Source organism: Fusarium flagelliforme (assembly GCF_020744385.1).
Source record: "Fusarium flagelliforme strain FIESC 12 MPI-CAGE-AA-0113 chromosome Unknown B0J16scaffold_6, whole genome shotgun sequence".
NCBI lineage: Eukaryota > Fungi > Ascomycota > Sordariomycetes > Hypocreales > Nectriaceae > Fusarium > Fusarium flagelliforme.
The window spans coordinates 1,244,649-1,267,369 of NW_025763508.1; the positions used below are offsets into that span (position 1 = coordinate 1,244,649).

General features: G+C 49.1%; 6 protein-coding genes across 6 annotated transcripts; 3 read left to right on the plus strand and 3 right to left on the minus strand.

Moving 5' to 3' along the window:
• Window positions 1-532: 532 nt before the first annotated feature.
• B0J16DRAFT_170633 (uncharacterized protein) lies at window positions 533-1,666 on the plus strand. The gene is made up of 2 exons (XM_046122411.1): window positions 533-912; window positions 1,208-1,666. The coding sequence occupies exons 1-2, from the start codon at window positions 715-717 to the stop codon at window positions 1,535-1,537; spliced, it is 528 nt and encodes a 175-aa protein (XP_045980000.1). The 5' UTR covers window positions 533-714; the 3' UTR covers window positions 1,538-1,666.
• A 1,000-nt stretch (window positions 1,667-2,666) lies between these two features.
• Window positions 2,667-4,493, plus strand: B0J16DRAFT_374459 (uncharacterized protein; the record flags this gene model as incomplete). Its single annotated transcript, XM_046130608.1, has 3 exons — window positions 2,667-2,975; window positions 3,036-4,291; window positions 4,343-4,493. Exons 1-3 carry the CDS (start codon window positions 2,802-2,804, stop codon window positions 4,491-4,493), a joined length of 1,581 nt encoding a protein of 526 aa, XP_045980001.1. The 5' UTR covers window positions 2,667-2,801.
• A 310-nt stretch (window positions 4,494-4,803) lies between these two features.
• B0J16DRAFT_170699 (uncharacterized protein) lies at window positions 4,804-5,845 on the minus strand. The gene is made up of 3 exons (XM_046122412.1): window positions 5,714-5,845; window positions 5,619-5,662; window positions 4,804-5,566 (listed from the first exon to the last, which is right to left on the minus strand). The coding sequence occupies exons 1-3, from the start codon at window positions 5,786-5,788 to the stop codon at window positions 5,041-5,043; spliced, it is 645 nt and encodes a 214-aa protein (XP_045980002.1). The 5' UTR covers window positions 5,789-5,845; the 3' UTR covers window positions 4,804-5,040.
• Window positions 5,846-6,002: 157 nt separating this feature from the next.
• B0J16DRAFT_170750 (ATP-dependent RNA helicase DBP10) lies at window positions 6,003-8,845 on the plus strand. Its single transcript, XM_046122413.1, has 2 exons — window positions 6,003-6,290; window positions 6,340-8,845. Exons 1-2 carry the CDS (start codon window positions 6,026-6,028, stop codon window positions 8,769-8,771), a joined length of 2,697 nt encoding a protein of 898 aa, XP_045980003.1. The 5' UTR covers window positions 6,003-6,025; the 3' UTR covers window positions 8,772-8,845.
• A 638-nt stretch (window positions 8,846-9,483) lies between these two features.
• On the minus strand, window positions 9,484-13,113 carry B0J16DRAFT_387260 (folliculin-interacting protein N-terminus-domain-containing protein; the record flags this gene model as incomplete). Its single annotated transcript, XM_046131657.1, has 1 exon — window positions 9,484-13,113. One exon carries the CDS (start codon window positions 13,111-13,113, stop codon window positions 9,484-9,486), a length of 3,630 nt encoding a protein of 1,209 aa, XP_045980004.1.
• Window positions 13,114-20,365: 7,252 nt separating this feature from the next.
• B0J16DRAFT_170850 (cation efflux protein) lies at window positions 20,366-22,655 on the minus strand. Its single transcript, XM_046122415.1, has 8 exons — window positions 22,095-22,655; window positions 21,991-22,040; window positions 21,894-21,938; window positions 21,689-21,845; window positions 21,550-21,636; window positions 21,376-21,497; window positions 21,007-21,321; window positions 20,366-20,935 (listed from the first exon to the last, which is right to left on the minus strand). The coding sequence occupies exons 1-8, from the start codon at window positions 22,168-22,170 to the stop codon at window positions 20,582-20,584; spliced, it is 1,206 nt and encodes a 401-aa protein (XP_045980005.1). The 5' UTR covers window positions 22,171-22,655; the 3' UTR covers window positions 20,366-20,581.
• Window positions 22,656-22,721: the final 66 nt, after the last annotated feature.

The window sequence follows — 22,721 nt, forward strand, 5'->3', positions numbered from 1 at the left end:
CCAGGAGAGAACACTTTTAGACTTTGTAGTCTTCCCTAACTTGAAGAGTACGGACAGCCCGATATGGACGTTTGAGCCACCTACCGGGCCGGACCCTTTGGCTTTGTGTCCCGCCTGTCCCCTGCTTCTGCAAAGTAAATTAAGTACCTGCCTTGACTCGACGGAAACCTTCTGGAAGAAATGATTCTTCCTTTCTGACAGGTAAGTAATCGATAACAGCTATTCTCAATGAAAGCCATCAACAAAGAAAGTCGGTGAAAGTAATGAGCATTGTTGAATAGATTGGTCTCACCTGCCGTACTAAAAGTCGTGAGGGCTGGGTGAGTTCTTTCTTTTTCAGGGTCTCCCATCCCTGGTCAATCCTTCCATTTTTGTGTTCGGTTGGATTGGAGCTGGGTCTGTGACGTCGGAGGTGCGGCAGGCGCAACCGCAGCGCAGACTCTTAGGCTTTCCTCCTGTGCCGTTTGGCAGGAGCAGTGGGTGTTGGTGCATGACCCATTCCATTATTTTTCTGGACCGACCGACAGCGGCCTACCTTGCTTGACCTGGTCCAGCTCCCCTTCCCTCATTTCTTCTCCCACAAACTCCTCACTCGAATCCAGCATTGTTCGTTCTACTATGTAACCGACTGTCCCATTCGATTTACCTCGTTCTTATTTTCCGCGACGATCAAACTGCCACTATCGCCATCGACGCACTTTTCAACAGCCCACCATGCCTCCCGCAAAATCCTCCCGCAATCACGACGACTCCAAGTTGGACGCTCCTAATTCCAAAGAAAAGGGTGGAAACGGCCATACTTCGACAAAGATGCGTCGTAACGCCAGCCAGCAAAATCAATCCCACCTTCGAGAAGTTCAGAATGCTGCCGCTGCTGCTCCTCAACCGCCTGCTGAGGCTGTTCCCCCTAGTGTTGGTCAACCCCCTCCTCCCTACCATGATCTTTAGGCGCTCTTCCGGTCTCCCGTGCTCCAGCCTAGAGGAGACTTAGCAGAAGATGCCGAATGATTTCCATGCCATACTTTTTATTCATGTTGCCTCGACTTCTGTCAAGGATTGTCTTGCCTTGCCTTATTCTCTTGTGCCTCAGTCTAGTGTTTCGCCTATTTGTCGAACCACTCGCCCTCGTTGTGCTGTGAAGGGCTCGCCCACTCGTCCTCATTTTCAATACCATAACACGATCATGCTAACTCGTCCTCTCTTACAGCTTCACTGGGCCTCCTTCGACCGAGACGTTCTCCATGCCTACCGCCACGAGCACCGCCTGAACACCCCGAGCTCTTTCTCCAGCCCATACTGCCAATGGATCTTGTCACAACCAAACAGCATTGGTCTACACTCCCCGACCATGGTCCGACGTCGGCAAGCCCGGCGACAAAGTAAAGATCAGCTTGCGCTAGCTGTGCGCAAGCACTTCAATGGCATGGGTGTGCAGGAGAACGACGTGATCGTCGACTTTATTTACAAAATTCGTCACGATCCTAATCGCATCTCCAAACCATACGCAGGCGGCAAGACTAAGGCTTTCATGAAATAAAGGCGGGCGCTCTTTAGCAAGCAATGGATTTTCACGCAAGGGATGGGCATATTGGTATGGAGTTTTGGGCGTTGACACGAAAGCGTTGCAGCATCAGTCGCTTCGAACATCTTGCGATTTTTTCTTCTTCTATACTATACGAGGGCTGCATGGGCAGACAGGCTTGTTTGCATTGGTCGCATATGGATACCTATTCTTGGGATTGACTTGGAAGTCTTGCACGGTTTCACATTACATCATAGGGATACCACATCTAGCATGGCAGCAAATGTGTTTCTCCAACTCCAGTCGCGGGGTACTTTTATACCTAGAAAGCACATGGAGTATATATATAGCGCTTATAGCATCTCAGCGAGAGAATGCGAACATTATGTTTATGCTTTCTTATGTTTATGCTGTGCTAAGCTTGAATTTCTGCAATATTTTGTTTTGTGTTTCCACAGTAATCAAATACGCATGGACCACAAGCTCGCGCATGAACCCGAACAAATTTATCTTGAGTTGGACTCATGCTATCATCCAATGCTAAGAAGCCGTGGGCCATAGGTTTTCATAGTTCTGGGAGACTTTCTAGCTCTTGGAACATCATCATGACAAGTCATAGCAGGGCTGCAGTAGCGACACTATGGGACAAGCTGAGCACACAATATATTGAGGCCAAACCCACACAAAATGGCACTAATGCGGGAGCTTTGTCTTACTCATCTACCACGGTTAAGAAAACATGGTTCTCCGTGAATTGTTCTCGGCTTCTCGTGGATCTCAAAGATGTTTAAGAGTCCTCGGCTAGTCGGGGTACTTTCGGCATAAGTTCTTACAACGCAACTTTGGTGATAGTTTAGAACCGGGATTGAATGCCGTGTAAGTTATAAAACGAGATACAGAGACAACTTGAGACTTGAGCATTACTCACTGTATTTCCAACATCTCAATTTTATATACCTACTTAAGAAACTGTTTCACGAACCTGGAACGGCTTTGCATCGGGTTTCCAAGTTATCGATATCATAACTGCTGACCAATAAGCTTTCGTCTAAAAACCACAGCCGAAGCCGGCCGTTATGACGAAGCTGGATGCCTGAGGCTTGTCCGTCTATGGAAAAGTTCGAGATAGGTCTCGAAAAAAAGAGAATCACGAGCTATTTCGCTATTCGCTTGTGACGGTTCCCTCTCCTCTCTGTTACCCTCTTTGTTCCCCCTTCACTTTAACTTTTGCATTTCCTTGTATGATTTCTTAGAGTCAGATGAATTGCTGCAGTTCAAGATGAACCCTAGCTTGATATCAAAGGCCGCCGGTCCCGCGCGAGTCCTGGCGCAAAATGCTCCTAAGATTCAATGTTTAAGAAAAGGTGCCCAGCTTCACACTGCGGCGTGGCATGTCGGTTCTCGAGATCGGCCGTCTCTTAGGAAGGGTACTCGATCTCCCTCTGCGAAGCGGGTGAGTAATTAGCCTCAAGTACCAATTGATAAAAATTCGACATGTTCTGATGCCGTATAGTCGTTTCATGCTACGAATGCCGTTCAGTCAAAGGATCCCTACGGAGCTCTCGGTGTTAGCAAGACCGCAAGCGCTGGCGAGATTAAGAAGGCATACTATGGCCTAGCGAAAAAGTTCCATCCCGATACGAATAAGGACCCCCAAGCCAAGGACAAGTTCGCCGATATCCAGTCCGCCTACGAGATTCTTTCCGATCCCAAAAAGCGCGAGCAGTTTGACCAATTTGGTGCCGCTGGCTTCGACCCCAGCGGAGGAGGTGCCCCTGGAGGAGGTGGTGGTGGTTTCGGCGGAGGACATCCATTCTCCGGCTTCGGTGGATTTGGCGGACAAGGCGGTTTCGGAGGATTCGGTGGTCAGGGTGGATTCGGAGCCGGAGTCAACTTTGAGGATATCTTTTCAGCATTCACCGGACAGCAAGGTTTCGGCCGCCGAGGACGACAGCAGGCTTATCAGCAGGAGATACTGGTCGGCGACAACATCGAAGTCCAAGCTACAATCAGCTTTATGGAAGCGGCGAAGGGAACGAGCAAGACGATTTCGATCACACCACTCAGCACTTGCGGCACATGCAAGGGTAACGGCTTGAAGACTGGCACATCGAGGAGTGCATGCAGCGCTTGTGATGGATCTGGTACCCGGGTACACTTTATGCAAGGAGGTTTCCAAATGGCGTCTACCTGCGGAACTTGCGACGGTACTGGCACGGTTATCCCCAAGGGCTCCGAGTGTAAGCCGTGTTCAGGAAATGGTGTTGTGAGGGAAAGGAAGACGATCACAGTGGATATTCCTGCCGGTATCGAGGACGGCATGCGACTCCGAGTTGACGGCGCCGGCGACGCAGCTGCCACTGGTCGAGCCGCTGAGCCCAACGCTCGTAGCCAGAACGGAGACCTATACGTCTTTGTACGTGTCGCCAAGGATCCCAAGTTCCGACGAGACGGTTCCAACATCTTATACACAGCCAACATTCCTCTCACAACCGCTTTGCTAGGTGGTCATGCAGAGATTCCCACTCTGGATGGCACAGTTAACGTTAAGGTTGCTACTGGCACCAACACTGGTGATAAGATCACCCTACCTGGTATGGGTATGAAGCGCCTCGGTTCCCGACGTGGCGGCAACGGTGATCTGAGGGTCGAATACCGAGTCACAATGCCCAAGTACTTGAGCGCCAACCAGCGAACCATTGTTGAGGTGCTCGCCGACGAGATGGGTGATAAGACAGCTAAGCGAGTGATGGGCGTTGGTTCTTCAAGGTAAGGAGTTATCATACAGGATCAGTGATCGATGTACTAACCGCCTTCAAGGGACCCAAACGACCCTGAATCGCATAAAGATGAGGGCTTCCTCAAGTCACTTTGGCATACCCTGACTAACAACCCCGCTCACCAAAAGATGAACGAGGATGGAAGCCAGAATGATGGCTCAAAGAAGCCTGACGACAACGATAAGAAATAAGAGATATTTCGCTCATGAATTGTATCATATACTTGGGAGAATTATCAACATTAGAGGAACGGAAGAAGCGCATTTGTTGGTGTTCAAAAGGTTATTATTATTTGTTGTATGGCGTCGGTGGAGGGTTATGACAGCCCAACTACTACTCATGTCGATCTGCCACAGCATCAGATCTGTTGTATACTAATCCTGTAGTATAGAAAGAGGGGGCTGGGAAGCTCCAACGAGGCCACTCTCCTCATCATTTTTGTAGTTAAATCACTGTATGGTACATACGCGCTGTATATGAACGATGCTACGAATATAGATAGAATGCAATCCTACGATGGCGATAGAACGTCACGCTCACAGCACCTACCTTGGTCGGCAATGACCGCTTCGGTGTTGTTGAGGCGCAAACCTCGGTGGAAACTTGTCTGACTTGATTAGAGTCTAAACCGTTCATCGTTATTATTTAACTCACATACCAGCACAATATTGTGTAGTGTAGCCGTGTCCCTTTCGTGCTGTCATCAAAGTAAACTCCGTCGTGCATCTCACCATTCTCTTAACCGATAGGCTTGAGCTTCTTCTTCTTTTTCTTATCGCCGCCCTGCCCTTTCTGGAACGATCGCCAACTGCTAATCCGCTCGTCCCGAGTGGACTCCCAATCTTGTTCATGCTGTCGCTTGCGCTTGCGCTCCTCCAATTCGGCATCAGTACGTCGCTGCTCACGACCTTCCTCTTGAAGTTGGGCCTTCATCTGTCGACGTCTGCGGTGTTCGGCATCAATAAGCACGTCTCGGGCCTTGGCGCGCCACATCTTTCGGAAGTCTTCTGTCTTGAGTTCTTCGCTATCCGGGGTCCATTTGTTCTCGCGCATAAGCAGCATACGCGCATCTGCGATGGCCTCGTCTAGTCGCTCGCGATGCTTCTCATCCATAAGCTCGGTCTGAGCTTTCTTTAGTCGATCAAAAGCATCGGGGGCTAATGGGTTCTTTGTCTTATCGGGATGGATGAGCAGTGACTTTTTGCGGTATGTGATCTTGATGTCAGAATCGGGGACACCGGGCTGCAAATCGAGAACAGCGTAGCTATAATAGTGTCAGAACAGAGTCGCGAGATGAGTTTATGGTGTTGACGTACGCATCAAGTCGAAAAGCTTTCAAAATGCGGTCGATCTCAGCATCCTGTAGATCATTAGCAGGAGTCATGATGGAACATGATTATCGTAAACTGACCTTATCAAATTCCTTGGCTTCGAGCTCAAGGGCATCCAGCGCATCCTTGTCTTCCTTTGAGTCTTTGCTGGCCATTTTGGATCGTTGGGGATATTTGAGAGCCTTGCGAAGTCGGAATGATGAAAGAATAAGGTTGAAGCTGAAGGCAAGTATCCAATACGGTAGTTGAGGGAAGGACGGCGCTAAAGTGATTGGACCCACTTACCTGCCCCGCGAGATAAGATAACAGAAAAAAAATATTGGACAGAGCTGCTGTCAGTTATACAATCCCGACTCTACATAGATAATTCTTCATACAAAGATCGCGTTACAATGCCTAAACGCGGCGCATCACCAACCCCTTCGGAGGGCGAGATCGATATCTTTGGATCTCTCTACCCCGGAGAGGGCGATAACGAGAATGGCGACAACGGCGGCGATGCGGACTTCGACTTCGATGGATTCTTGAATGGCCCAGAACCGGGCAACGATGACACCGATGAGGCCTTTATTGCCTTACAGCAGGCTGCTTCTTTCCGAAAAGCTTCCAACTTGAAGGGTAGAACGGTCAAGAAGGGTGGTGGTTTCCAAGCAATGGGTAAGGAAGCCAATGGTGCGAAGCAAGAGTCTTTACTAACTGCTCCCAGGTCTGAACAGCAATCTCCTGAAAGCCATCACACGAAAGGGTTTCTCCGTTCCTACCCCAATTCAGCGAAAAGCTATCCCGTTGATTCTCGACAGAAAGGATTTGGTGGGTATGGCCAGAACAGGTTCAGGAAAAACTGCCGCCTTCGTTATTCCCATGATCGAGAAGTTGCGCGCCCACAGCGCTAGGTTCGGAACACGAGCGCTTATCCTTTCACCATCTCGAGAACTTGCGATTCAGACTTTGAAGGTTGTTAAGGAGTTTAGTCGTGGAACCGACCTGAAGTGCGTTCTGTTGGTTGGTGGTGACAGTCTGGAAGAGCAGTTCGGATTCATGGCCGCCAACCCTGATATTGTGATCGCAACACCCGGTCGATTCCTCCATTTGAAGGTTGAGATGGCCCTGGACTTGTCATCTATCAAATATGTGGTTTTTGATGAGGCCGATCGCCTTTTCGAGATGGGTTTCGCAGCGCAATTGACTGAGATTCTTCATGCGCTACCGCCTTCGAGACAAAGTTTGCTCTTCTCCGCCACCCTGCCTGCCTCTTTGGTCGAATTCGCTCGCGCTGGTCTGCAAGAACCCAGTCTTGTGCGTCTTGATGCCGAGCAGAAGGTTTCCCCCGATCTCGAGAGCGCTTTCTTCTCTGTCAAGGGTGGTGAAAAGGAGGGCTCGTTGTTACACATTCTCCACGACGTGATTCAGATGCCGGTCGGTCCTCCAGAGGGTGCAGAGGAGGATTCCGAGAAGGGGTCGAAGAAGAGAAAGCGCGGTGCCGATGGTCCTGGCGGCAAGCCAACAAAGCATTCTACCATTATTTTCACAGCTACCAAGCATCACGTTGAGTACCTCGCAAACCTGCTCATTTACGCTGGCTTTGCGGTTTCTTACGTCTACGGATCGCTCGATCAGACTGCCAGACGAACTCAAGTCGAGGATTTCCGAAGGGGCAAGACAAATATTCTTGTTGTCACTGATGTCGCTGCGCGTGGTATTGATATCCCAGTTCTTGCCAATGTTATCAACTTTGACTTTCCTCCCCAGCCAAAAGTCTTTGTGCACAGAGTTGGTCGTACCGCTCGTGCTGGTCAACGCGGTTGGAGTTACAGTCTTGTGAGAGATACAGATGCCCCTTATCTCATCGATCTTCAACTCTTCTTGGGCAAGAAGCTCGTTGTGGGTCAAGAGACTAAGAACCCATCTTTCTCCGAGGATGTGGTAGTTGGCGCCCTAAAACGAGATCCCGTTGAAGGTCAAGTGGAGTGGTTCAACAAGGCCTTGTACGAGAATGAGGATGTTTCTGCACTACGCGGAGTCGCCATCAAGGCTGAGAAGCTCTATTTGAGGACAAGAAATTCGGCCGCCAGCCAAAGTGCAAAGCGCTCAAAGGAATTGGTTGGATCTCAAGGATGGTCGCAGCTTCATCCGCTATTTGGAGAAGACGTCGATGGAGCCGAACAAGCGCGGGTTGATATGTTGGCCAGAATCAGCGGTTTCAGACCCCAAGAAACGATCTTCGAAATTGGTGGACGCCGTGATAAGGGCACCACCGAAGCTGCCGAGGTGATGAAGCAATTAAGAAAGAGAATTACACCACGACGACAGGTTCAATCAAAGGAAGAGGACGACTTTGACGGAATTGACGATGATATAGCAGAAGGTGCCGAGGCGGTCGCCGGTTCCCACGAGGAAGTGGAGGAAATGGAGGAAATGGATGTCGACGAGGAGTCAGACGATGGTTTGGAGGTCACTGTTTCCAACGCGAACTCCAAGAAGGGGCAAACAGACTGGCGAGACCCAGAACTTTTCATGTCTTATACGCCTCGAACATTCAATGCTGCTGAGGAGCGTGGCTATGGTGTTTCTACTGGTGGCAATGATCCTTCTAACTTCGTTGAGGCTGCTCGTGGCGTGACCATGGACCTCACCAACGACGAGAACGCCAAGAGCTTCGGCGAACCAACACGTTCCAAGATGCGTTGGGACAAGAAGGGCAAGAAGTACGTTTCTCGAGAGAACGACGACGATGGCTCCAAGGGTGCAAAGATGATTCGTGGCGAGAGTGGTGTCAAGATCGCAGCCAGTTTCCAAAGTGGTCGTTTCGACAAGTGGAAGCGCGCCAACCGTCTCGGCAAGCTCCCTCACGTCGGCGAGCAAGTGCGTCCTGGTGCTACCAGTCATGTCGCCAACCTTCCCTCAGGAGTGCGTTACAAGCACAAGCAAGAAAGGGCACCCAAGGAGGCGGACAAGTACCGCGACGACTTCGAGGTCCGCAAGAAGCGTGTCAACGAGGCGAGAGAGAAGCGTGTGGGACGATTCAGAGATGGTATGGGCAGCAACAAGGAACTCAAGGGCAGAGACGATATCCGCAAGGGAAGAATCGAGAAGGAGAAGAAGAGGCTCAAGAACGCCCGGCCTTCCAAGAGGAAGTAATTTCGCAGATGAAGTGGCATTTGTGCATGGCGTTTGGTCGATATATAGAGAAAAGAATCTATTTTGTTCTAGCAAGCCTCCTATCGTCATATAAAGTAGTCCTGACATGTGCTTTTCGTTTCTCCCAAGCATCGAATCAGCAGATCTTGATGGTTGTTTCATTCATTGTTAATGCCAGGTCAGTGGCCCCGCAGCAGGTTGTCCAGTTCAGGGGGCAAGGCCAGTCACTTTTCATATCATCACGGGAAAGCATCGTATTAAGTATTTAGCAAGGACAAAATGATTACTACGTGTAGTAATATAGCATACAAGTGTTCTCCCAACTCCAATGCTATCGCTAATCCCCTTCCAATCCACGAAACGCCAACCTCTAAAATGGTTAACTTCGCCAGGAAGCATATCTCAAAAGCAAAATTCCTCGCTAACAGAAAGACCAGCCAATACATGCCAAAATGCACAATGTCTAGTTCAGAATAAAGGACAATTAAAAGCAAAGAGAAATTAGAGCGGCTCCTTAACGCTTCTCTCAGGGTAGAGTAGTTTCCAAGGGTTCATGCGCGTAACAAGTACGAAGCATGGGGTATCATTTGGAGTTCTTGGTAGGAAAGGTCCGATGACGATCATAGATTCGCCGGATAAAAGTTGTATGCGGATGATAAAACGAGAAAAAGCAAAGTCATAAAGTCGTTAAGCCGGGATAGCTTCAGTCAGCTTATCCGTCGGTAATATCGAGATTATCAAGCCACATGCCGATGGCATCATGAAGCGGGTTTCGTGATCGACCATTTCTGGCATGGTTTGTCTCCAAGTGTCGCTTCTCACGAATGTCAATGACTTCGCGGATACTGTCTTCAAGTGCAGAAAGAACGACTGTCTTGCACTGGACACGAGGAATCTCGAGGGGTGCTGGGGCCAAAGCTGGAGTAGCAGGAGCTGTGATAGATAGTGGCTCCTCAGCCTCAGTGCTCATGTGAGCATCACTGTGTGTTTGAGAGGATGCCAGAGAATGATCTTTGCTGGTATCTTGACTCAAGCTAATGACTCTTTCAACGGCATCAGTCAAGGTCTCGTCAGGGCGCAAGACAGGCTCTTCAATCCATTCCTCCTCCAGCTGGGTTTCGTAAGGAAGAATCGAAGGAGTTAGGAGTCCCCCATAAGAGGTTGAAAGGCCAGGCGGGCCAGGAAGAGGTCGGTGATCAGCAGGCGCCCGTGGCTTAACCAATCGACGATATCGAAGTCGAGTGATTGAGTTGGTAGTTGTATCAGCAATCATAACGCTGCTGATATCCACCCAACGCTCATTGAGGTCACCCAGAATGGGATAGGCGGGAGGGGGAGTGGGCTCAGCTTGAAGAGATGCTTTAATCTGATCAATGAGGTCGTCCTGAGGAGGAATAGCCTGGAGAGCAAAATCTGGGTGGTAACGGTTGAGCCAGCCAGCAGCATTCAGGGGAAGATCGCCATCGATGCACAAGCGTGATGCTTGTTCAAATGACTCGAGTCCGTTTTGAATTCCAGGAGTAGACAAGTACCCACTGCTTGAAGGCGAGCTGATAGCAGACTCAAAGGACGTCATATAATCGGGGAAAGAAATGTCGACGTCAATGATACCGTCGTCGGCATTGATAGAAGTTTTGACAGGCGACTCGAAAGCGCCAGTAGGATCCGGTGTTCTGTCAGGACGAATCGAAGGTTCCCGGCTATGGCCTTTGCATTCTCTTGGTGTGCCGCTTCCTCGAAGGGCATCAGTAGAAAGTCGCGCCGATGACGAGGGAGCATTTGTGTCTTCACTCAATGTTGCCTCTTCAACCATCTGAGACAGCTTGTCGGTTCTGTGGAACGAAGCCTTTGTTGGTGACTTGGGATCATATCCGCTGTATGTACTATAAGTGGTCGAATCACGGCGTCGAGTGCTCCAAAGACCACTGATGACGCTTCCCCAGCGCGAACTTTGGCTTCTAGAGTCGTTGCTGGTGTTGCTCATCGCGCCTGTACTTTCACCTCGCTTCAAAGAGCGCTTCAGATCGTCAGTAGCGACGCTTCCGCTGCTGCTAGGGCGAGGTCTTCTTTGCGACTCCACTCTTTGAGCTGTTGAGAAATGCGGGATGGTTGTCTCAGGCATGATAGTTGTGGTTGTCGCTGCACTGCTCTTTCTGCTCGCCATATCGTTGCCAAACATAGCAAAGTTTGAGGGTCGGATAGAGGCTGCATCTGAAACGCGCCTTTCGTGATTTCGATCCATGGTCAGGTGAGCTAGCTGCGCAGGAACAGCCGAGGCTCGGGCGCTTTGGCTTGTCGTTCTCGAGTGAGAAGCTCGACGGAGCCCTGTGCGACGATTGATCTTGCGACGAAGGGACTCCTCCCGTAGAACAGGAATGACAAAGGTTGGGGGCGAGTTGGAATAAGTCCCAACCGATGTCGAAGTGCTAGGTCGATGAGCGCGAGGCATAGGAAACTGTGAGTTGGCAGGCAGGAAAGCAGACAAAAGAAAGACGAGGCGGCGAGCTACCATCTTGTCATCGGAAACGACAATTGTTCGCGCCGGTAGTGACAAGTCTTCCTCGTTTCGGTTCTTCTGCTGAAGATAGAGCCTTCTACGATATGAAGGGGGGCACAGAGCCTGCAGCCAATCTGTGTGGGTGGAAAGGAACCCGGTAAGTAGGTTGTAAAAGAACTGGTTCTGCTGATCTGTTCCAGAAACCCATTTGGACGTCCAGCGTGCCTCATCACGCCAAATTCCCCAACGTCCTTGGCCAGTTACAACTCTTGCTGCACTCAGTCCCATAACAATTCTGTGTCTGGCGGCGTCAACTTCTCCAGCAATATTTGTGTCATCTGCAAGACAGTTAGGCCAAAGGTGAACAAGCTTAGTAGTGCTCTTCGGAGGCTTAATCCGAGGCATCTCGTGTCGTCTTTGTTCGGAGAATGAGGGAGCTCGGCCGGTCTGAGTAGATGTTGTTGATGGAACCGGTCCAACAGTAGGTCCTGGAGCGGGTCCAGGTGAAGCGAGATCGACCTGTCTGAGCATTGTTGCGAGTATTGTGGCAACCACGGATTGAAGATGGGTTAGTGTTCTCATGATGATATCCCAGTGCCGAGTAAGTGAATCGATTCTATCTTCCATATCGGCCGTGTAGGTTGGTTCTGCTGCTTCTCCAGAGCCAACCATAGTCCATCCTGAAGGTCGAGCTGAGCTAAAGGACGACGGGAAGAAGCTCTCCTGATCATTATAAGAGCTTGATTCGCGTTGAGCGGATTTGGATTGAGCCGTCGACATGCGATTCGAGGTGGTGTTTGCAGCAGGCAATTGAACTACTAGGACCACAGCATACATGGGAGTTCGCCGTTGCTTAACCTGGGGTTTCTTCTTCTTGGGCACGGATTCGTCGCTTGTCGTAGGGAATGGGAAGCCAGAGTTCTCATCTGCCCAATTATTCGAAGGCGAGACATTGGTTTCTAGGTCGTCTAAGGGGAGGTTGACGGGAAATAGGCGTGTTATCAGAACTTTCTTCTTTTCTGCTGGGCGAGAAGTAGGGGCCTGCATAGGAGCCGTGCCGTTTATGGGAGAGAAAGCTTGTGATGAGAAAGACTGAGACAGTCGGCTGGAACGAGCACTGGAGCGTCCAATAGAGCTTCTGCCATCGCCAATAATGCTGCTGGTGGGATCAGCAGGGCGTGACTCGCTTGGTACAACGTGAACTTTGGTGGATGTTCCCTTGTAAGACGACAACTCGGAATTTCCAAAGATGCAGCTGGAGAATGTCGCAAGTTCCTCACGATACTCGCGTGATGCCTTCTGTCCGTCTGACTCGACTTGGCTATCCCTGCGTCCCTGCAGTGAAGCTCGGCGATCAAAAGCGCCTTGTCGAGGTGAAGGCTGTGGGCCTTCGGGTTGGATTACTAGAGGGCGTGATATACCGCCAAGACTGCTTTTGCGCTGCGAGATTGATGATCGACGAAGCTCTGGCGAAGGAGGCCCACGTTCCGTAGGTGATAGTGGAGGAGCCGGGTGACTATCAAAGAGAAGGGAGGCATTAGAAGGGCCTAGGGCATCCTGCATAATAATAACGCGAACATCGCGAACATCCAGGTCGACATCACCGCTGTAGTCGAAAGCATTTGCCGTGGAAGTGGCAGGGGTTGTGGGAGTGGTTGATAGAGGGAACACTTGATCATTGCGATGCTGATATAAAGCATGAGCGTCTGGAAAAAGCAAATTTCGAGTAAAGATGTCCTCCTGGACAGATTCAAGCGAGGATACGGGCCTCGAGGACTTTGCGGTGGCCTGGGTAGGCGTGGCTGAAGGGCCGCCAGAGCCCAAGTGCAAGAGCCGGCCGAGCATGTCGGGGGGCGCACTCAGGGATTTGGGCAGCAGGTTGAACTAACAAAGGAGGCGGCCGTCGAATATTAATTACGACGGCGAGCCATAATCAAGGTGGGAAACGAAGTATGTCGAGCTGGGCGTAATCGCATAGTCACCACTGCTCGTGGCATGTGAAAGTGTAACACTCGCAAAGCAAAGTTTTGAGTTTATGCTTGAGCTCAAGCTTTACATTCGAAGCAGAGCAGAGTAGTCAAGAAGTTGAAGGGTGGGACAAAAGAGGAGGGATTAGAAAGACACTGGTAAAGCTCAAAGGAACAAAGACAGAAATCCAAGTTGGAAGCTTTGTTTGCTTGTCGTCGCAAATTCAGTCAAAGGTGGCGGCCGTCAGCGCGTACGAGAGGGTGGTGGCAATGATGGTGGTGGTAAGGTGACAGTGAATAGAGAAGGATGAGAAGCTGATGCCGGTGGTTTCCTTTTGATTACTGAGAAAGAATTCGATACGATGCGTTGATATTTGGCACGAAATGCGGAGAGCCAAAGGGTTGGTTGTTTTGTTTGGTCTTTCTTTGTGAGGGGTTGATAGTTCGTGGGTGGAGGCAAACGATATGCGGTCTTTGCGTGTGATCAACAGGAGAGAGATGGGGTTCGATAGCTGCAGGAAGGTCGATCGATCAAGAGGCAGTTGATGTGACGACGAAGAGACTGTGGCTGTATATGGCTATCGTGTTTCTGTGTTAATGAATGTATATAAAGATCACGAAGAGAGTCAATGTAAGTGGTATGTAGTAGTGTAGTGTAGTGTGAGTTGAGTTGAGTTGATGTTGTTGATCCAGATGCTCGGGTCAAGGCAAGGTAGTAAGTGCAAGGCAAGGAAGGTAAAAAGGCGCCAACTCGGAGCCGGGTGGCAGACAGCCCAGTTTTGGGTGTGTGTGGCCTGTGTGTGTGTGCTGAGGTTTACTGGGATTAAAGGTTCCGGGGGGGCATCTAGTGGAGGTCTGTACCGCTGACCCAGGTAGCTGTTAGTGGCGGTTGAGGGCTAGCGCTGGTGGCGGCTGGACCACGAGGTACAAGATGCCAGGTACCTCTTAGTTCGGAGCCAGGATGGAGAATGGAGATGAGATGGGGAATAGTTGAGTGGAGATTGCATGTGTATGGGTGGGTAATTTTTGTCTTTTCTGTTTGAATTGAATTGATTTGAAGGAGGTTCAGAAAGAAATGTGGACAAATACTTACCGAGAGAGGCAACTCAACTCAAGAGCAGAGACTCAGAGAGGAATGAACTGCATCATTGGATGTTTTCCCCAGAGTCTTAGATTAAGAGGGCGTTGTAAGAATGGATGATAAGCGAAATGCCAGACATAAAACGTCTTGCAGAGCTAGAGCTATACCAAAGAGGTGTGGCTTGGAACCGAACCGAAGTCGGGGGGCAGACTTGACTTTTCTCTAACACTGCAAGATAGGTGATCAAGATCAATCTTGGATTAGTGAGTAGATCTGGTCTTGTTCTGCTTTCCTTCGGCAAACGTTGGGCAAGGTTGGCCGTTCAGAATTTAATTATGAAAAGTTATGTCCGTATGTTCCAGTTGCTGTAGAATCGATGCCGATGAGCCGCAACTAGAGTCACCTAATGGAGACTTGTTCAACGGCGATAATACTCCAAGCGGCGATGTTAGGTAATTCTCGTTAATATCGGCGGCACTGCGGGTGGCTAAACAGCTAAATGGAGATGGGATGGAGATCAAGATGGGCCTTCGGCGTGTGCGATTCCATTCCACAGAAGGCACTTTTGGTCCAAGTTGATAGGCTCAGGTTGAGGCTGAGGGGCGGGCCTTTACCTGAGGTAGCTAAAACGATTATCCTCTTTTTTCTTGTCTGCCGGCGGCTCTGATTCTGTTTCTTGACTCTGTCTGCCTCTTCTGTCCAAGGGCGCGTAGAGGCACGTCTAATCAAGACAAGAGAGGGTAAAAAAAAGAGGGTCGAGGCCCAACGATGGAGTCGTCTTTTGATTGTCGAGGATGGAGGCGAATGGAACACTTCTCGGCCTCTTACTCTGGCCCTGGACGATGACCGGGACGAGAAACAAGGCCAAACGAAAAATAGTTATGACTTCAGAGGGAAGTTAAAAGACAAAATGTCTAGGATGAACTCATTAGACAGGAATAGCAGACACCTTGTATGTAACAAAAGGCATCCTTTACTTTTGAATCCCTGGCTCTCAAGTTGCGGTGAAAGCAACCATTGAATCGACAGTCGTCGGGCCCCCGACCAGGGTCTTCCCGGTACGGTACGGTACAGTACAGTACCCAAGGGCCCCAAGACTTGAGGGTACTGCAGCAGTACTCACGAGTTCCAAAGTACATACACAATAATACATTGCTTGATTAATCAGGCCTCATTGTTTATCAGTGATTCAGATACTCTTGAACCTGATACTGGGGTTGAGTTGACTACGTGCCAGGTCAGCCAAGTCCCAGGTCTAGGTCAAGGTCAAGGTCAGGGCCTCGAGTGAATACCATGGCGACGGTCACGATAGTGGAACTCTGAGGTGCTCTGACATTTGAATGGCTTGTGCTCTGTCTCCCTTGACTGCATGTCCAGTAGCTGTGTAGGCATCTGTAAGCCTGGGCTGCTCCATTAATAAACTCTCCGTGATGGGTGGTCCATCGGGCAGTTAGTCAGTCATCTCTGACATGCTTGACTACAACACAACACAGCCATAAACTCACGATGTTGGCAATTTGCGAATACGCCGACCATCATAACTTGATAATTATCACCAACACAGGCCATCCTTGACAACTCTCCCCTTCTCTCAAAATTCAGCCCAACCGATCTCTCGTCAACTACCGTCATCCATCCAACAAACTACCTAGTCTAGTCAAGTTTCGAGGTTAAGGTGCCGAAGACAGGGCCAAGCCTCGAGTAGCGCAGTTACAGTAGTCGGCTAAAGAACGCCATGGGAACATGACGGTACCGCAATCAACAACAACACCTTGTCTTCTTGTTCTGTTGTTGTCTCGTGCGTTGCTTTGCTCTACTTTACTTTGACGGGCTTGTACATGAGAGCGATCATCAATACGTACCTGAGTTGAAGATTAATAGGCGAATTATAATAAAGCTTGTGTTACATGGATGAGTGATAAGGCTTTGACCGGTGAGAACATACATACCGTCAGAATAACTGACATCGATCGCGTACAGTAGCATCGCAGCTCAACAGTTTTTGATGAAGCGAAGTTGTACGGCAGTTACTGTCCTTGTCCTTGACCTTGACTCTACAGTAGTCTCATCGCGTCTTTTGCTGGTCATCATCACAATGCCATCACCAACGCACGCAAATGCAAAGCCGCTATCGGCATCATACCTTGAACCTTTGCATAGCTTGGGCTTCTATTGGTTCTAGTAAACGTGCACCGTACGCATGACGCTATTGTACATGCGGTAGCAGCCCAGCACATGCAGCTTGAGGTCTTTTGGTGTGTTGGTGCTGTGCGCTGTGCGCTGTACGTACTTTTTACTTGACTTGAGTTTTTAGTACAACAAAAAGTCGGCTCCGAGATGAATTTGGTGGTGTGATGACAAGAGGTCTCTTTCTTTCTTTTACTTCTTTCTTCTTCGTCTTCTTTCCCACTAAATTCTTAGTTCTTCAACTGCTGTGGTAGTATGAGTAATTTATGGTAAATTATTTGGTAAGGAAGAAGAGAGGCAGAGGGGAACAAACTAAAAGCCTCCCGGCAACTCCGTCAGCTGTTTGTTTCTATACAAACTGTACGTAATAAGCAAAGCAGAAATACTCCTTCACTACGGATAACTCGGGTTCGATTCATGAACCATCTCCATCTTGATGTGACGAACTTGACTCGTTTCTATCAAGATATGGATATGCCCCTTTTACATGACATTGGATGACATTCTGCCAAGACATGTCGCCATGCCAGACATGGACCTGTACTGTACAATAATAAACAAGAGAATTACGCAAGACACTCTCGCCTATTCCTTAGTTCCTCGTTTAAATATCGTATCGGGCTTTTCGATCAACGAGGCTCCCGATGGCCCGAGCCAATGCTTGGTAATAATCCAAATGTTCTGAATTTCTGAGTCTCAAGAGTCATGTGTCTAGATATCTGTATCCTTCTAGACTATCGAATTGAATGTCATTCCTCTAGTCAGTACAGTAGGCTGTATATTCTAGACTCTCATTCACCTCGGCTCAAGACCTCGGTTTAAAAACCCTTTACCAAGGTAAATCAATCACTCTATCCGTAGTCTGTAAGGCAACTAACTTGGGTAGAATAACTAACCGACATCATGTTAGTGTCCATGTCTGAGGCCTCGACCCTAACGGCCGCTTGCACATGAAATAGATCCATGGAAAATAAAAGAGAAGTGAGCCATTGGACAGATGATTTTTGCCTCGCGGGGTTACACCATGAAAATGCCCCGCGATAAGCACCTAGCCTTCTGTCTTTCCCCTCAATTAGGGATCTACAGGCACCTTAACTTGCTGTACTGTACAGCACATTGTATGCCCAACTTCAGACCATTGCACATTGCAATGACTCATACAATAACCTCGACAACTTTACGAATAGTCCAGTGACAGCAATGATACTCTCGGTTCAAATTGGAGACTCGGCTATTGAGGCTGTCCTGTAAGTCAAACCAAGCCAGGTCAAAGCAATGAAATGCCCAGACAAGACCCAGCACTCACACGAGGTCTGGACTGTCGATCTTCATCCCGTAAGCGAGCCACTGCAACCACCTAGACTACCTATCCGTATGTTATTGTGCGCGGGAAAAGCACTGAGACGGGAGTATACAGTCCCCAAAGGCTCAGTATCTTGCCTATCTCTCGCCTTCTTGTCGGTGAAGAGGAACTTCTGCCCGGACTCCGGGTCTGTGCAGCTACTGCGGTTTATCGCAGGTAGATCATATTATTACACGGCGAATAAACTCAAGACCGGTACGATGATGAACAAGATGCACGAGAATGACGCTGGCGTTGATATATATCTCTGAGCTGTCAGCGCGAAGGTTACCTCTCCTAGGCTATTCGCATATATAAACAAGATTCAGATTCGTTGTCAGTCCCTTTTGAGCTTCCTGCTCGGTGGCTGCAGCTGCAAGCGGTTAACAATATGCGGCCACAAGATGCCTCCAGCCTACTATCGTGCTACGATCTGAGTTCCTATCTGATCCTACCGCGAGATGTAAATGCCGGTCTGGATGATCCAGCGGCTACGTATGACTGTGGCTAGTCTTAGTATGAATAGCTGCATTGTTAGTATATTGACTATCGTGGCTGGTGTTTTAGTTGTTATCATCTTCTGGGCGGTAGTTTTCTCCCTCGAGTAAGAGGTTGCTTCGTCAACTCCCTTTTTTAGTGCATACATATTATAATTGTCTTGCAAGGTAATTGAGTTTCTTTCCAAGATTTAGGATTCGATATATCATTTTTTGATACTCTTTGGAACTGCTTACAAGTTCCAGTCACCAATCGAACAATTCCATTACTGCCATGGCGTTCATCACGTGTGGGTTTTTGAAACCTCCACAAACTCCACCACAGAGTCTCTCCACCTTCATCCTCGACCCTCCTCTATCGTCCTTTACAACGCCTCGTCTCACCGCCCAAGACTTTGTTACTGCCCATCAGCTAAGCTATGCTTTTAGGCTGTCTGCTGTGACAGATGAGCTGCAGAAAAAAAAAGAAACAAGGATCCTCGCGCGCAGCAACGGCCACTTGCCAACCGACCGCCCCTAACCCACAGTCTAGTCCCGCAGTACTAACATTTGCCGAAGCAGAGACAACTCCGAGTTGCCCAAGCCAGTTAAGCTACGGATCACCAGAAATTGCTTCACAAAGACCCTTGCTGTCATTTTCTGAAAAATCATTTCTTCGCGGGCACGCGCGCGTGGAGCGGTCCGCATGAGCTTTTTCTGCTCATCCCTGCTCTTGTTACAGGTCACATCACATCTCGGTCGAGGAACCTCTTTTTCCCACAGTACAGAGTACGAGTACTCTTTTCACCAACCAGAATCCCTGCTATATCTTCCTCCGGCTGCTTGGGTTGGGTAAGGTTGAAGGCCCAGGGCAAGGCCAAGCAAAGATTGCATTCGGATCATCGTCTCGGATTTACGTTTTGCATTTGCATTTGCTGGGTTACGGTAGTGTAGGGTATACTCGATCGGAATTTGGCCAATTCCCCCACACAGAATTGTGTTGCAGTTACAGGATCAGCGGCTTCAGATGTGTGACATTGGTTAAATTACTGGTAGGGCAGCAGATCAGCAAGAGACAGCTGCCACATACAGAATGTTGTGCTGCTTGACCGTGTCTGATCACATGGCACAGATTCAGCCATCCATATACAGACCGTATTATAGGATACTTTTGCCGGCAAATGTTACTCGACGAAGACCTCTTGGGGTCACGGGGAAGGGTTGCAATAGCTCACCTCTTTGACAACAGTACTTTATTACAGTTCGACGTCTTCTGTTATTGGCCTGGGCAGACTAGTCATGGGCGGGCCGTCCCTTGACCGTCTCACTGAAATGACCAGCTGACTTGTGACAGCAAAGCATCCATCAGCCATCACCTCTACAACTCTCCAATACGTACAAGTACCTACTGTACATATCATTACTAATTTGCCTGCCTGTCTTTGATGCAACGCTAGGCCCCTCGTTCACCGCGCTCCATGTTTACCACCATCATGGCATGGTCTTCTTGGCTTTTCCATGCTTGTACGCCATGTACCGTGCTACAGCGCTTGGGTGATGGTTGGCCTCAGATCTGTTAATGCGTGACCCCCAGGCTTTTCCTTTCTAAGGTTAGCACCTCGTCGCATCTTCAAGGGTCCAGGACGAGTGGTGCCACTGGTGCATATTCCATCATGAGGCTGACTGTCAATCATCAAGGGTCCAATCCTTTGGGAATACCAGAATATGCACCTCACTGCCTTATTCACGACATGTGGTTGCGGCTGACGATAGCAGATACAATAGTAACACATGAGAAATACTTGCTTTCTAATAAAGACTTGTATCATGAGAAAGGTCTACAAGTGTAAACCCCTCATCTTGCAACTCAAATCACCCCGTTTTTGAGGCAATATGTTACAGCTTCTTCGACGCTTCCCCGGCTTCACCCGTTAGTTAGGCTAATTGATATTTTTTACTCAAAGACTTCTGTTTGCCTAGTCGACTGTGATCTATCGACGCCTTGCCTACACGACGGCAAAAGCCGAATCACACTTTGCTGGCGTAACTTCTTCCAGGGGTCTCCCTCCTCTCTTAGCGCGGCGGCATGACAGAATTGTCAACTTCAAACTTTCAGTCGAGTCTTCAGGGTCCAACCCCTCTCAAGCCCCTCTATCCCCTCAGCCCCTCTACCGTCGTCCTTTCATTCCGCATCGAGCACTCTGGTCCCATACGAAACAGTAAGCGACGTCGAGACCGCCGATCACTGATCACTGGATCTTCATATCGACGCACAGCACCTCAGCCCATCACACAAGCTTCCACAAATCAATTGGCAGTTCATTTCGCCTCCTCGTCGTCGCCGACTGGTGAGTGTTCTGTGATTGGCTTCGATCGACGTTACCGGAGACTCTGGGCCGCTGTCAGACATGGTCACGGGGCTTGAGGCGAGGATTTCAGGCTGTAGGGTTGCTGAGTGAACTCCGTAGGCGTGGAGACACTCCATGATGATCTTTGCCTTGTCCGCAAAGCCCTCAAGGGTTCTGTCGTCGACGACGATGTGGGCGGAGGCGACAGATTTGCGTTGATCCAGTCGCCAGATATGCAGCTCGTGTACCGACTCGATTCCGGTTATCTGCGAGCCTGTTAGTCGAACCATAGACCTGTGAAGCGTAATTGCCATTGGAGATAAGAATTTGCTATCACCTTCTCAATGTCATGTTTAACATCGTCGAGATTGATGCCTGTTGGTGTAGTTTGTAGTAGAATAGCACCGCTGTTCTTGACGAGTGGTACGGCCGAAAGAAGAATCATGATCGAGATAAAAACTCCAACCGCAGGGTCCGCATAGTATCGTCCTTCGCCTTCAACTTTCCAGATGATGACAGCTGCGATGATGACTCCAATGTTGTTGATGGCATCTCCCAAGACATGAATAAAAACGCCTAGCATGCCCAGGTCTCTGCCAGGGGACTTGGTGACTACTGACGTGTGTTTGTGTTCATAGTGGCTGCTTGTAGTCTAAGTCATGGTCAACATCGACACTTATACTCTGTATCTTGAGGCAATACCTACAGGCGTCAAAGGGGTCTCGCACACACTGGCCGTATCGCGAGTTGTTCCTGCATCTTGATGTTGCTCCGCATCACAGTGTCCATGCTGTCCATGCCCATGGTGACCATGATCATGATCATGCTCTAGAGTAACAAGTTAGCGAAAGACTTCAAGATCGAGGGACATATTTCCCACCATGAAGGAAAGATAGAACCAAGATATTCAGAGCTAGACCGGCACTACCGACTATCAGAATCCATTTCGGTTCTTCGACGTGCACATCTAGCAATTCCAAAATCAGTACTGATCAGCCACTATACCCTCCAACACTTACTATCGCGTGTGATGTTCACGAATCGTTCGATGGCCTGCACCATAATACTGACGCCTAGCGCCAGAAGAAACACGCCGTTGAAAAAGGCACCCAGTATCGTCGCTCGTTGCCAACCATATGTGTACTCCTGCGGTGCTGGTTTCGCTCGCTCTTGCAACTGACTTGATTAACTACCAAACACTTAAGCTGAAGCATGCCAACTCACCATCAACGCGACCAGGGCGACGATTATTCCTATGAGGTCGCTGAGCTACTAGTCGTCAGATTTGAACTGGTATTCTAGAGGAAGGATTGGTGCGTACGTAGTGAAAGGCGTCGGCAATGAGTGCAATGGAATGCGTGTAGAAACCAACTACATCGGTGTCAACATCCGAACTCTTCAGCAGCATTATGAGGGAAAACTGACCTGACAGTTCAGCGGCAAAGAACGAGAAGGATATGCATATCGTGAATATAAGCCGCTGTTTCCTCGATATTTTCATCTTGGCGTCTGAATCTTCGCTTGTTTCGTGTCAATTCTGTTGCGTGCGATTTCGAGGCGAATCGTTCGGTTCGAAGTTAAGGTTAACAGCGAATGAATCTATATGGTAAGAGATCAGGCTGCAGAGGAATTCCAGCCAGCTTTATACCCCCTTATTCTCGCCTATGACTGATTGTCTGTTTCCGCAAAGCTGGATATGCGAAGCCCCTAGGCACACCCGCAAACAAGAGGGCAATTTGTCGTGGATCGTCAAACACGAGAGGTCAAGCTGCCATCAATCTTCAGACGCGAATCAGAGAATCTAGGCACGAAGATAAAGAGAAAGATAAAGTAGTTTATCAAGGTTGTTCGATTCATGTCGGTATCCGTCTTCGGGCTTCGGAGCGATTGCTTGAGGTAGCATTAACTCACCGAGCCGAAGATGGGATACAAGCATGTTTTTGGAAGATTTGCGTCGTGTTTTTCCGTTACACGGCAGGCTTTTGTGACCGATTATCTTGGTATGATTGGGCGATGGTGTTCCGAAATGATTGTGTCGATGACAAGTTGATA